This window comes from Columba livia, chromosome 1 (assembly GCF_036013475.1).
Source record: "Columba livia isolate bColLiv1 breed racing homer chromosome 1, bColLiv1.pat.W.v2, whole genome shotgun sequence".
NCBI classification, from domain to species: domain Eukaryota; kingdom Metazoa; phylum Chordata; class Aves; order Columbiformes; family Columbidae; genus Columba; species Columba livia.
Window position 1 is genome coordinate 77,413,140 of NC_088602.1, and position 15,239 is coordinate 77,428,378.

General features: G+C 43.1%; 1 protein-coding gene across 3 annotated transcripts in view; it reads left to right on the plus strand.

Annotated features, from left to right (window-relative positions):
- MAB21L3 (mab-21 like 3) overlaps positions 1-15,239 on the plus strand; it is a 35,541-nt gene extending 20,302 nt beyond the window's left edge. For all 3 annotated transcript variants that reach the window (XM_065063460.1, XM_065063466.1, XM_065063476.1), the window contains 5 exons: positions 2,122-2,262; positions 6,979-7,270; positions 10,059-10,240; positions 11,000-11,194; positions 14,008-15,239. In XM_065063460.1, the coding sequence (XP_064919532.1) occupies positions 2,122-2,262; positions 6,979-7,270; positions 10,059-10,240; positions 11,000-11,194; positions 14,008-14,241 (1,044 nt within the window). In that variant the 3' untranslated portion in view covers positions 14,242-15,239. The remainder of the gene's footprint in view (positions 1-2,121; positions 2,263-6,978; positions 7,271-10,058; positions 10,241-10,999; positions 11,195-14,007) is intronic.

Here is a 15,239-nt window from a genome sequence, read left to right on the forward strand (position 1 = left end):
TAAATATTCTTGAAAAAAAAAGTACCTGTAAGCTAGCTAAAACTGGTTTCAGAGAAGAAGGATTGAATTGGAATGAGGAGAAGAGTGAATTACTAGGGAAATCAAAGGATATTATATAAATGTAAGGAACTCTGTGGTGTTAACACAGCAAAGCATAAGGATGTGAAGGGTAGATGAGAGGCTGGTGAAGGAAATGTGAAACTGTTTGATGTGTTTTCCACTTGCAAAAACTATTCAGGCTTAGTTCAAATACCATTAACTTTGTTGGCTGTGGAGGAAGATATTCAAACTCTGCTCATCTTCAAGTTCAGTGTTAGTCAATTGCTCTTCATTGTTAAGAGATCTTAGGCAAGCACTAGTCCTTTTTAGTCCATTGTAGGGGTCTGTTGTTGTGAAGAAGTGCAGCTTCTTGGGGAAGCTGCACACACTTCAACACACTTGAGTGTTTTATCTGACAGTTCAGTATTTGACATAAAGGTGTCCAAATGAATTCTTAATGAGGTCTTTTTCAGTGGTATTTTCTAAAAGGGTGAAGAGTGTTGCTTAGATGCTGAAGTAGATGCTAAGTAAGCAGAACACAGGAGGTTTAGAATAGAATCACAGAATGGTTTGTGTTGGAAGGGACTCTTAAAGATCATCTAGTCCATCCTCTCCCTGCCCTGCCACAGGCAGGGACATCTTTCTACTAGATAAGGTTGCTCAAGCACCCATCCAGTCTGATTTTGAACACTTCCAGGGATGGGTCATTCACAATTTCCAACTTGTTTCAGTGTCTCATCACCCTCATTGTAAAAAAAAATTCTTCCTTATGCTTTTGCTTCTTTTGCTTTGGTCTTTGATAACAACAAGAGACTGTAGCAATTATGTTTGACTGTGGCAGTTCTGCTTGATCATTCACTTTAGCCAAGCTGTTAATGAACTAAGCACCCATGTTTCATGCCTGCAAATAACCCAGCTGAGGTTTAGTTCTAGCTTCAAGTGAGTTTTCATGTTCCGATCTAGTCCTTTCAAACCTCACATTTGTTTCTGAATTTTGTTCTTGTCTCCAAACAATGAGATTTAGCAGAATATGATGAGAAAAAATAAAAAGCAAGAAAAAATTAAAACAAGAATTTCAACCAAATGAGATAAAGTATTAGTGTGCAAAAAAAGCACACCAAACAGTCTTCATATCTCGCCCTGCATAAGTAATTCTGGATTAATAAGTAATAAGGAATATTTTCATGAATGTTGTTAGCAGTAGCTGAATCTCCTCACTTTGGTAAATGTGTAAGGATCTGTGGGAAATATTTAACTGTCCTTTACTAACATGGTTCCTCCATGTTCCTCCCATTGAATCATCTTTTTCAGATTTTGACCACCCCCTTATGCTCTATTCATTTTTTGTAGTATATGAAGGTCCAGGTTCATCTATATTTTTCTGAGTTGTCCGTACATCATCTCAGTCCTTCCAAGACTCAGACCTTCCATTGAAATAATTTTTAATACATAATTTTACTCTACTGCTTGAATCGAAGCACTATCCGTCAAAGTCACACAAATACCCAGTCACCTGTAGGACAACCTGCGGAAAGATACCTTCTTACTATGTAGGAATGGACTTTCATCTGTACTTCTTATATGAAGACAGTATGGCTACTATCAACAGATTATGTAGGCATCTAAATGCTAATGTACAGGGTACCTGTAATTATTGAAGTCTTGTCAGCTCTTTGAATGAAGCACATCCTGGCTCTGAGAATGGCCAGTATATGCAGGGAATAGCTGGGTGTTCTGCATCAAAATGGGTAAAGAATGAGACTGTAGCTCGTTGATAGCAAATTTATCCCTAAACTGAACTCCTTCCCTTCCATCCAGTGATTTTGGCATGGAAATATCAATTGGATATATCAGTTTGGAAATATTAATCAGTGCTCAGTAGTCTTGGGTATTGGCCCTCTGCTGTTCACAAGCAAGAGCTCTGCTTCATAGTGAGTTGCTTGTAACATATAGGAAATGATAAGTTTTATTCCCAGGACAGGCACAAATGTTTCAGGATGCTTTAAGTCAATTGCCTGTTTTCCACTGGAGACAAAGACTGCAGTTACCTGTAAAATGAAGTGTCTTTCTTGGAACTGACAGGTGGAACAGCGACATGATCTGGTTTCCAAAGCAGTGGAGGAGGTGCAGAAAATAATCCAGCAACTGACTGCAGAAATCAGCTATAAGGCCACGCGATTCCAGGCTATCTCCAACTCTGGCATTCACAATGAGAACATTAAGGTAAGAACAAGAGCTCTAGTGTACTCTCTGGCAGCTTGTAGTGAGTCAGTAAGTCATCTCTCCAGTGTCTAACTGTCTGTATGGACAGGTACCTCAGCCAAAATGCCACAAAAGATGCGTTGACACTTCACTGTGGAAGTTCTAGTGACTGACTGAGTTGTGGGGATTTACTCATGGACGTCTTACAACTAGAGGAGCATCAGAGAGGGCTGGGTAAATCAGAGCCTCTTTTTACAGCTGTTGCTTTTACAAAGAGAGTCTATTGCCAGAGCTGTCAATCTGCAAGCAGAAGCCAAAGCTCTTTGGAAGACAGAAAGAAAAACTTGTACAGCAGTAGCATAAGAATAAAAAAAATCCCTTCATGAGCTATGACTCATATTTTTCACAGGTGGAAAACCTGTTAACTCACTAAAAAAAGAAAAAAAAAATCAAAAATTCTTCTTCTGCTATGAACATTAGAAAGCTCCTTCAGAGAAATATGTTTTTTCTTAGTCACAGATTGGGACTTCTTTTTTACTGGGAAGAAATATGCCTATTGGTGGGAGAAGTTAAATGCGTCCCCTTTTTAGACCATCAAATACCAAAATAATAATGTTCTATCCCAGCTGTGACAGGAGAAGACTTCATTTTCTGTGACTACTTAACACAAGAACAACTACTGTAAGGATATAAGAAACTATCACAGCAATGGCAGCTTCAGATTGAAATGATCCTTTTCATCTCACGTAGTTTATAGACTCCAGCTATGTCAACCCTGATGCTAAAGTGCAGCCAGTTACAGATCAAAACACACCAAACATGTAAAAGCACAAAGGAACTTTTGCAGCTGTCTGGGATTGAAAGGGGAGAACTCTCTGTGTTTCAAGCTACTGAAAGGACATGGAGGTGGAGGCAGAATCCAGTCTGATGTGGCTGTTGCTCTGAGGACAAAAACATTTGGATTTATATTTTTTCTTGAATTTCAAGTATCTCAAGGCATGTAGCTTTGCTGGTAGGAATGACCACAGTGATGTAAAAAGATGCCAAATCCTGGTCCACATGTTCTTTAGTGCCATAGGCTGCTACCCACCTCTCATGTGGGAACAAACCTGCTTGGCTAATGAAGTCTGACAAGACCAGGGTCAGCTTAAAATTGCTGTTCTGGAGAATAAAGCAGAACAAAATCAAAGTAATCTATTCTGCCATAATTGGTATTATGGTAGACTGATCTGAACAACATCTGCTTAAAAGGAATTCCCAAAATTTATTTTCTTTAAAAGTAGCAGATTTGTTATTCATAATTAACTGAACCCAGTGCTCTAAATATGTGATAGTCATACTAGAAGGGCCTGGGTAACTGTCCTGTAGTTATAGGGCAGACTGGGTTAATAAGAAATTTTTTCTGGCTTGGGCTATTCTGTTTCCAAATAATAGAATCTTTAATATTACTGCTGACGTAACTCAACATAGAGGAGACTTGTGTCAAGGGAAAACTAATGTGTTAACTATTCTGTGCTTCATTTTGCAACATCTTTTTTTCCTATCAATTAGATTTACATGAACTTTTCAGAACTTTCAGCTTCTACTTAAAAAGACTTAATTTAACCTGGCGAGGGGTCTAGATTTGTTTAGAAGCTACAGGACTCCTACTAAATATGCAGGGCTGGGTGGGGAATATAGAAGCAATGTCTTTAGATAGTTAATGTTTTTCTGTAACCCAGGGGACAAAAAGCCAAAATCTTTAATAAAAATCTTGAAATAAAGTTCAAATGGACAAAATGGAATATATATATATATATTTTTAACTGTTGAGTGTTTATTTTTTGTTGTGGCCCACCATTTTTGCAGCTGTCAACTCGGCAGGGCTGATGCAAAAGCTGTGGAGGCTTCAGTAAGACATAATGAGGAGGTCAGCATCCAGACTAATTACTAGTACAGCACTGCCCAGCGGCATTGCTAAGTGTTTAACTGTGCAACTATGGGGAGGGAGGGGGGATTTTCCTTTAATAAATAGGCTCAAAGGAAGCTTGCAGCTTTGCTCTGTGGATGAATGACCTGGCACATGCTTTCTCTCTGTTCTGTGTACTTCTTGCTTTCCTTTCTGCTTCTCTCAGGATCAGACAGCTTTACTGGCCAAGTGGTCAGCTATGCTTCGGGGGAAGCGCCCGTTCCACCCATCTATCCAGGTACAAAGCCTTCCTGGTGCCTGCTGGTCTCTGTGCCTGCTTCCTCCTTGCCCACCCTCTTCTCCAGACAACTTCGCCCATCTGACTGATCCTCTCCCATGCTTATTTTGTCCTCGCCGCAAGAGACTTACTTTTTGACTCAAAGCCTAAATATTTTATTTCTAACCTGATGCTTCTACCTGCCTAGGATATCCTGGCTGTAATCACACAAATGAAGCTGTATTTAATTTGCCCAGCATACTGCAGGTTTTTAATACAGCACAACTGGCCATAAGTTACCCCAGAATTTAGTGCTGTTGCTTAAGTCTGTGACTTGCTGGTGCCTGTGGTCTGCATATGGCATGTAAGGCCATGGTGTTACAGAACATAGGTGTGGGACTGGGATTTGCTTAGGCCAAGAGGGACACCAGCTGTCCAGGTTTGCAGTGCCATCCCAGTCTTGTGATTTCTGGTGTTTCCTGGTAAGACCCAGGTGGAGGAGCCTTGTGACTACTGTTTAGAGGCACTTATGTAACACCTGCAACTCTTCCCTTTAAAATCTGGTTGGTGCCAGTGCATACAAGTCAACATCTTGGTACAGGAAGGAATTTTATTTTATCTGAACATGTGTTGAGGCAGTGAGATGAGCAGTAACTGTATGACAGCCATTGTAATTTTTCCCTGTGGAGCCTGGAACTTCATTCCTGAGCTGCTCACAGGATTTCTCAGCCCCAACAAACCTGACTTATGCAGGTCAGCTTCATCTGCAATGTCATCCTCCCAGTATCCTCCTGCCTTTAGGTGGTTTATACTGGACAAAAGAAGGGCTTTCTGGTGTTTCTTTTGCTATTCCTGTGCTTCTTGCTGGCTATCTTCTGTATTTCAAATCTCTTGCCAGGGAGCAGAGAAGACCAGCTGCTCCCTGTGGGAGAGGGAGCTGGGAGATGAACAACACCACGGCTGCCCTGTGGTCCTGGAGCAAGGCAGACCTAGAGAGGGCAGCGGGGGTCAGCTGAGAGCCTGGATCATCCGGCAAGTCTGTACTGTTAAGGCAGGTCTAAGGTCAAACCAGGAGCACTCATCAGGGTCAGGATCAGGCCCAGTGACAGTAACCAGGGCCAGATGCAGTCTATGGATTGCCAGGCAAGTCCATAGTGGCTGGGTAGGTCTGAGGTCAGGTTGGGAAGGCAGTCTGCAGGTAGGACAATAAGGTCAATGGCCAGGCACAGGCATAGCTGTCACACAGCTGCAGACTGCGCTCCTATGACGCAGCCCACTGCTGAGCTGAAATGAGGGTCCCAGGCCCATGGGCAGAAGGTGTGGGTAGAAGCTTCAGAAATGTTACTCAGGGCCAGCAAAGCCTGTTAGTGCCCTCAGGACCCTGGCATCTCTGCAGTAGTATTTTAAATCATCTGAGCTACCAGGAGGGCCACCAGAATGTTTTAAATTATTACAGGAGAGTGACAAGGGCATTTTGCTCATCTCGAGCTAACTGCCTTGCAGCAACAGTTGTCACTTCACATCCTGCTCATGCAGCAGCCTCACCTTATTACTCCCAATGTAAGTTAGGCTCAGTAGCAAGTAGAGCTGAAAAGCTGCTGGGTCCATATGATAAAAGACTGAAGAGTTTGAACGCCCTTTCTGAATACCTGGAGCCACGATTGCCAAATGCTTCCAAACAAGTGTTTGGACATGTCTGGCTATACCATGGGCCAGTATGAGGTTTCATGGTATTTGTGTCACCCTATTTACTTTTTGCAAATACTGGTTCAGCACTGGTTTCATTGGAAAATGGTCATTTTCACAGTAAGGCAAATTAATTGGCTTGCAAACAAGCCTATTTGAGGGTTTGTTGTCTATTGGTTATTGTTTCCATCCTTACACTGTTTCTGGCTTCTGCTCAGCAGAAGACACAGGTTCCTGCAGTACAGCTGGCCAAGACCTGAGAGTTGCCTCTGCCTGCATAGGTTCAGGCATGTCACTTACCTCACATCTGTCTCTTAAAGGACAATCATGAAGAGCGGAACACTTGTAAAATAGAAAGGGCCATCCTTTTATTTTACTAGGGTCTGTAGTTTACTTGAAAGAGATCAGAAAAGTGCACTTTTTGGCATAGTTATTACTACTATTGAACTCCAGGCTTATCTTCAGTAACAATTCCGAGGTAATAACTTGCACTATGGTTTCCCTTTGCTAGATCTCAAAACACACTCCCTAGTGTTTTCCATGAAAGCTGCTCGTTATTACATCTCATGCAGTTGCAGACTAGAAATAACATGGAATGAGGGAGACCATGACAGGCATGGTGCCAAATCAGTCAGTGAGCTTTTGTCTTCCATAGGCCACGGTTAGCACATCAGACTCCTCCTAAGACAATTTCCTTTTAGTCTGTGTTCCAAAGTAACCTTCAGACAGGCATGGAACAGGTCCTGGCTGCAGTCAATTGTTCCCATCACACCATGGCTTTTCCTTTCCTCCAAAGCCCCTGGTTTTACCTGTTACTTCCTTAACCCTTGTCTCCTTACTCCTGGCTCGTGGATCTGCCCTTGTCTCCTCTCTATCTTTCTCCTAGGTCTTAGCGCCCAGCCAATTCATCATCACAGTCCCTCTGCGTGGCCTGAGTGGGTACAGGGAATGCCAGGTGCGGCACTGGCGTTATTACACTGTGCACGGAGCCAAGCTCCTCTCCTCTGTGCGGGACCCTGAAGAGCTACATCAATGGCTAGAAGTGAAGCAGTTCTCAAAAAGCCTTCAGCAGTGGCATGAGAAGGATGTGAACATCGAAGGTGATCTGGTTCCAGCCAAAGTACTTATCATCTTCCGTGAGCTGGTGGAGAAGTCGATCATCTCCTGTAATCTCTCTAGTGAGTTCAGCGTGGACAGGTGTAAGGGGAAGTGGCTGTTTTCTGCAGCTGGTAGAGGGGAAACCATTACACACACAAGGTGTTTGATTGACAGGATCAGAAATGAAAAAGCAACAAGCCCTTCCAAAATCACGGCGGGCTTTAGCCTGTTTTAGCAATGCATATAGGCCTGCATTGAGGATAGACTTATTTCTTGGCCTCTTCATACCCAAGATGTTGTTCCTTTCTTAGGAATTTGGGTAGAGTCTCCAGCAACATCAGCCTCACATTCAGCCAAGATGCAACACAGATTTTCAGAACGTTTAAGAATTCGTTTGGGAAAAATCTTTTTTTTTCTACTACAGCAGCCAAGGTATATTAGTATCTAGGCTAACATGGAAGATATTATAGGAAAACTGGATACAGGGAAGGTGCATGAGTCAGAGGAGAAAGTGCTTGAAGGTGTTTATAGGGCAGATAATGCTCTGGGGAAACCTTAGCTGCCAGAGCTTTCCGGCATAGGGTGCTGGAAACCAAGTAGAAGGATTTCTACTGAAGCAAAGTCTGTTGGACACGTCCCCAGTGCCCAGGCTACTCCAGTTCCATTCAGCAGAAGTGGACTCACGAGGTTTGCTTGTAGTAGTGGTGATGATCCCTCTGTGAGCAATCCGCAGTGCCCGTTTGTTTCCTGTGGCTATGTATACTGGAAGTGCTCATCACTGACAGAATGCAATCAGTGGTACATGCAACATGTCTTCATAGCTGCAACATCCATAGCAAGATACTGCTGAACAGTGATCCTCATGCTTAATTCTTTGTATCCTATAAGCTAATTATTGATATCCTTCAGCTATTAAATACTTGGCTTGGTCCAAGCTAAGTAGTCTGTGTCCCTTTTTTCACATGAAGATATTATGACATGCTCAGATCCAGACTGTGGTGCCTCTTACAGGATGTTTCCAGGATGACTTCACTCATCAGCAGCCTGATATGGGTCTTCTGTATTCCAGCAAAATAGGAGCTGTTTCTACTCATCTGATTGCACTCTGAATTTTAGTCACAGGAGAAAACATGTTAAAGTCATGCTCAGCTACATTTTTGGATTCTTTCAGGAAATATGGAAAGGTTGATGGGCATGAAGTTTCACCATTGAGGCTCACAGAAAAGACCAGATGGAATGGGCTTGCATCTGAGGCTTTACTCATGTGAAAATCATTGTGTTGAAGTGAAAATCTGCTATTGTGTCTAACATCAGTGCATCAAGTTTTTAAGCCAGGGAGTGATGTCTGGGCTGATGTTTCTGATGCCTTTTTTTGTAATGCCACATGGGAGGAGATGGACATAGATGAGATGAGCTAAAGTGAAGTCTGGAGAAGTAATCACCATTTTTGTTTGTTTCTGTGAAGAATGAACATCCTTCATCCCATAGTACGACTAAAGCTATGGACAAATTACCCTGATTTCATTGCTTCCCTGGTTTATAATTATTTGAGAACCAGCAAAACCAGTTTTTGAGGTGTCTCACTTTCCTTGGGTAGAAAAATAGGTAGTATGATTACAATGCTTTTGGAAATACTATGAATGTATTTACAGGGTGACACACTGGTCGCTCTAATGATTTTCAGCTGCTAAAGATTCCCTCTGAGGGCTTGGGAGCAGTACAGTTCCTGTTTTGGTGCCAGGCTTGGCTCAGCAGGGAAGTAACATGCAGATTTTGCTGAGGGTTATAAAGTTCTGGTTGGGATGGACTCCACTATTTGTGAGGTAATTGACCTCTCTGCTTCCTGGAAAAGATGCTAAATTACCATTGGGAGCAGGCAGATATTTCCTCTGTGAAGGTAGAAGATGTTCCTCACTGTCCTTTCAAGTCTGTTGTGTGGGCTCCTTGTGAAATTTCTCCTTAGCCCATGACGGTCAAAATAGGGTGGGTTAACACGTAACTATTTAACCTGCTTATGGTAATCTGCTTTGTCTTTTACTTCAGTAGGTTAGAGCATGACCACATAATTGGCTCAAATGGCAAAGCTGAAGGGACAGTGATCCTGCCAGAGTGACAGGGAAAGCTGGGGACAGAAACTCATCCATGAACACAACCAACAGGAAACATCTCACTAAGTCCATTCATAGCACTTTTCATTCCTTTCTACTCTCTTAGAGCACATTTTTCCTGGAGACAAGCCATTCTTCTTTCACTGAGGAAACTTCCTTTCTCCAAACCACCACAGAACTAACTCTTTTGGACATTCACAGTCCCAGTGAGGCAAAGCAGTTAGCCTTCTTGATATGACTGATCTGCACAAGAGGCCATAAATTCTGGCATTATCTTCTGTGCAAATGTATCTCCAGAAACAAAACTTACGGATAGCCCACAAAACATTGTGAGTGACCAGCAAGGGTAAGTCATTTGGTCTGATCACAGGTTCTCTGAAGGAATAAGGAGATCTTTAGACATAAAGTGTTCATCTGATCCCCTCCAACCTGCAGTGATCTCCTTGTTGTACTGTACCATTAGAAATGTTAAGTTGCACCAGCTGTCTCTCTGTACTTCTAAGAAGAGGACCCACAGAGGAAAACAAAAGGAAGGCAAATGAGTGTAAAACTGAGAACTTAGTTGTTCCTTAATCTTTCTCCTGTTCTCATTCCCCAGGGTAGATTAAGATTATAACTTTTATCTTGCATTCTTCTTGTGGCACTGAAGAGAAAGTGTTAAGATAGAACAGTAGAGCTGCAAAGCCCTAGACAGCCTTTTGTTGGTTTGTGGAAAATGACCTTTTCCTCTTTATTGTCTTCTCTCACTATTCCTTCACAGGTAAAGTAACGGTGCTGGAGAGCTTCAGCTCAGTTGTCCGGGTGGCTGTGGAGACGTCAGAATCCCAGGTTGAGGTGGAGCTGGTCCCTGCTGTGGAGATTCCAACTTGCTGGCCTGCGAAAGCCCGGTGGCCTCGTTGCCTTAAACGTTGGCCTTCCCAGGAAAAAGTGCAGTGCGTCAAGGTGAACAGTGTAAAAAGCACTATTAACTCTGTGCTGATACCTCACAGGTGTCTGACAGTGGCTTCCCAATTGAAGGACTGCATGGCAGGCAACAGCATGGTTGGAAGTTGTATTCTCTAGAGAAGTGATATTTCAAAGTATTCTGTCGGATTTTATTGGGATTCCTTTTCCCCCTTTACAGTGGTGAATTCTGAGGAAGAAAAACTGAGTTAACTGTTTTTTTTATGAGTCTCTCACATATCTGCCTGTGTAGCTCAGTGCTGATGTGCATCATTCTTTCTGTTCTGCTCCATGTGAGCCTTCTGCAAATGGGCTGCTATCTTGCAGTTTTCCCTCTGGCCTAATCCCATCTCTCCATACCAAGCTCATGGCTGGATTCTGGCACTCCATCTCAGCCCCAGCTGCATGTTCCTGCAGGTCCAGTTATGCCTTCCAGTCCTGCTCCCCTCTTATGCACCCTGCTGCTCCATGGCAAAGTGCCTACAGAGCTGAGTCTCTGCTTTAGTAGCACTGCTGGTGCTGCACCTGGTGACTCTGGAGATGGATGTCCTGGGAGTAATTAATGTCAGCACATGAGGAAACAAAACAAATTGCACAGTCATTTGACTAGAAATCAAGATGGGAGCATTACCCATGCTCGCTGCTTCTGCTAATCCTGTTTAGAATACACTGAGAGATGTCACATGTCCTTTTTGTAACATCTCTCCTCATTGCTCAGAGAAGTTTGCCTCTGATCTTGTGTCACACTTTCATCCACAGTCGCTTGGTTTCGACCTCTTGGCCCGCTCCAATTACCACTGGCAGCTGAGTTTCTCCCGTGCTGAGCATTTACTCATGGAAGGACTTGATGAAGATGGTGGTTGTCGCATGAGGTGCTTCAGGGTCATGAGGCAGATGAAGGAAGATGTCTGGTGTGCTGGAAATAAGCCTGTTATCACGGCTTATCACCTTCAGGTAGGTATCACCATGATACCAAGATACGGTCTCAGTATCTGTTGCAGGGGCTTCCATCCAGTGATGTCAAAATATCATGGTGTAAATCACTCTAGGGTCTATGTGACTTCTACGGTAACTGTTAAAACTGCAGTACCATTTCATTGCTTTACAGTGGCAAGAAGTTCAGTAAATATGTTTCAGACTTCAAGAAGAAACTTAACCCTGTAAAACATTATGATTGCAGCAACATAAATAATGTTAGAGTGGAGGCGTCTGCTCAGTTTTGACTTCACACAGGCATTGTAATACTGTCATTAATTGCATGGTTACCTCCTGCTTTTTGACCATCCCAGCCATCCATATCCATCTGTCTGTCTGGAGGAAAATAATGCATTTGTCTTTGTGGATGTCCCTCAAACGAACTTCTCTTAGGTGAGCATTATTTCATGAATAAGGTGCAAACTGGAAGTTCTGCTGTAGTTTCACGTGGGATGGGAAGGGAAGAAAGAGGTAAAGGGGTGGTAGCATCTTCCCTACACATACTTCAGTGTTCAAGATGGCTTGAAACATTTGTGAAGAAGAGACAGAAGTCTCTGCTATGACTGTGTCCCCATATCTGACAGCTACAGACACTGATGGACCACTGGCAGCACCATTTATCAGACAGTAGAGTAATCCTGTTCTCTGGGCCTCCATCTTCCTGGAGCTTCCAGGGACAGGCTGTTCTTCTCCTACCCTGAAGCCTCAAGCAACCCGGCTTCCACAGTAGTTACTGATCTTTTGGTGTCCAAAACCTGATGCAATAACAAGATTTCTCCTAAAAAAAAGGTGGCAACCATCAAATGTTATTATAGCAATGAGACTAATCTAAGTCAAGATACAGTCAAAAAAGAGTTGACACGGCTGGTTATAGCTTAGCAGAATGCAAGACTTCTCGGTGCCTGTAAGAACAACCTGGTGGAAAAATTGTCTTAGGCAGGAGAAAGTGAAAAACCATTTAGCCACTAGTAACAATTTCTTTCTCTGGCTGAAGGAGAAGAAAAATTAAAAAAAAAAAAAGTAAAAAGCTCTTTAGAAGCTCTTCAGTTCTTTACTGTAGCTGTACTTCAGGCTTTTACTGCAAGAGAGGATTGGTTTAGCAGACAGAAGGACTGCTTTAATATGACTCACATTAAAAAAACAAAAGAGAGAGAGAAACAGTCAGTGGATAAACCAGCAGTTGAGCAGAGCCTTAGTGTTAGGTTTCTTTGCATTATTTGGTTTCCCCTGTCAGAGGTATCCAACAAGACTCCACATGAAAAACTCCCTCTATGACAGAAAAAAATCCTTCCCTGAGAAGTTATGAAAGGCTTAGAGGACCCAGTAAGCACACTCATTATGCTTACCTCCATAGGAATGGAATTCAAGATCAGGAAGTCCTAAAGACCCAGGTACATTTTGCAAGCCAACGCTATGCCTCCAGTAGATGGCTGGCTGTTAGGGATGGTTCAGTAACTGCTGGGGACAGATCACCTGTTTGTCACCTGACTGGAAGAGCAGCACTGTTTTCCTTGCCTCCAGAAACTTCATCGCAACTGCTGCCCATGGATCTTGCTGAATTAGTTTTAGTGTGACAAAAAGTAACTGCTCTGCAAGCCTCCCAAGGAGTCGCTCTTGCAGAGTTACAGCTTGAATTCCACACTACATATTTTGTTCCCTGGAAATGTTAAAAAAACACTCTTTGTGGCTATTGCAGCTGTGAACAAAAAAATGTTCACATTTGAAAAGCTACCTGAGAATAAGTTTGTCAGCAATACAACTGTTGCAAGGCCTACTAGAAGAAAAAAACAAACTAGACAATACAAAAGAGTGTGACTTATTTTGATGAAATTCTACCTCTGAAGAAACGGAGGAGTTGTAGGCTGTAGTTCAGCTACATTTCCCAGCATCTGTGTGTTTCTTTTTGGCTCACTGAATCTGCAAAATAAAATTCAGATTCAGAGGACAGTAGGGAACTTAGCAGAATTATTGAACCCAGGATGGGTGGCTTTGAACTTTAAAAATTTATTTCAGGTTGACCAGGCCAGTCGGTATGGCTTTTTTTGGTACAGTAAGTACCTCAAGAAAGTTCTTAGTCCTACAAAAGTCTGAAAAATGCAACATGGGTAATGGAAAAATAATACTGTAAGAGCAATAGACATATGCCTTTTGTTATTCTAATTATGGATTTTTGGAATGTAAAATCACATGAAATAAACTCAGGAATAGAACATAGCATGTGCAATAAGTATCACATGTCAGAAAAGAAGAGGCTACACTTGACCAGAAAACATGCCATGCACCGGCAATAGCTGCTTGGAATCTCAGTCTGTTTGGGATGCAGATCTGTGCACATTTTCAGCACAAATACAGCTGAAGCCACAAATAATTATGTTAATCTGATTATTCTTCTCTCCCTCCTTGCACCTACTGGCTTCTACACTTGTATAATAGGCCATTTTCTGCAGCCTAAAATACCTGGCTTTTCTACAGAGGCTCTTGCTGGAGAATGAAAAATAGGCTCATTACTTTAGCAAGGCAATTTTCCTTGGGCTCCTGGCCCAGTCAGTGGAGAGGGGCTCCTCTGGGGAGGGATCCTAACCAGGCACATCAGAGCTGCTCTGCCTGACCCCCGATGAGCCTTGAGTTGTGATCCCTCCACAGCAGAAATGTTAACACAGGGAGACAGCAGTGTGAGTCTCTCTGATTTCCAAGGCTGTCAACCATTTACCAGCACTAAAACTGCCTTAGTAAGCTGTGTGAGCCCTCGACAGAACCTCTAACACCTCTTCTCTCCCATCTGCTTCCTGCAGACAGTGCTATTCTGGACGTGTGAAAAATACCCACGCACCAAGGATTGGCGCTGCTTCCCCAAAGCCTTTCTGAGGCTGGTGCAGAAGCTGCACAAGTGTGTAAGCCAGCGCTTCCTCAAGCATTACTTTGTCAAGAACACCAATCTGCTCAAATATGCCAACACCAGTGACCTGGACCTGGTGGCCAGCAAGCTCTCAGTCTTCTTGGAGAACCCTGTCTTCTGCCTGGAGTAAGGCAGGAAAAGACCTCCTCACCCCAACCCTGAGCTGATCCCTCACCTCTTCTCCCCACTTGTGGTTGTTCATCGTGTCCTTCCAGTAGATGTTGCAGCTGGCTTTGTAAGACACTTGGCACATGCAGCGTGAAAGAGAAGTGTCAAGCTGGCAGCAGTGGGCGGTGAAAACTGATGGGAGGTATCGCTTGATGCCCAGCTGATCTAATTTGCTTTCAACAGTGACAGCCTGCCTGGAAGCTACAGCCAGCGAAACCCAACTTTCTGTGTCAGAGCAGACAACTGCCTTGTTCTCTGTCTCTAGCCTTGTGGCACCTGAGCAGAAAGACAGAGCAAAGAACTCTTGCTCTGCTGCCAACCACTTGTGTAGCCTAGCATGTGTATTGTTGCTGCCTCCCCCTTTCTCAAAAGGACAGCAGGTTTAGTTCCCTGCTTACCTCACAGCCCAGCTCTGCAGAAGAGCAGAGGAACATTTCTGAAGTGTACTGAAGCTGGAAGCTTTCTCAGAGGCACTTTGCCTCCATCTCCAATTAAATGGGATCTGCTTCAGTATGAAGATAACAGTGCTGCTAGAGTTGAGTAGGCTCAAGGGAAGCAAAAGGAGGCACAGGGGTTTTTTGCCACCTCGTCATTTTTCTCTCCTCCACTTCCATTTTTCTTCCATTTGCTTCAAATATGTTGTCTTCATGTTTGCCTTTGCCACTTACATTAGTACCGTACAACCAGGGGGCTTTGCCAGACCAGATTTTACTCCTACCCCTGGCTTCATCCAGCAGGCTGGAGGAGGAGCTGGTCTTTCCCTAGTTGTTAGCACCCACATATTTTTGGGTGATGTACAGAAGGAGAATATTTTTCAAAGGCTGTTAGCTCCAGGACCCCCAGTGCTTTTAATAGTATGGATGTTTAAAAATAAAATCAGTTTTAGTGTTTCAAAAAACAGAGTTCTAGAATTAGTATAAAGAATGTTGGTTTTAATGTTATTAAATCACTGAAACTAAA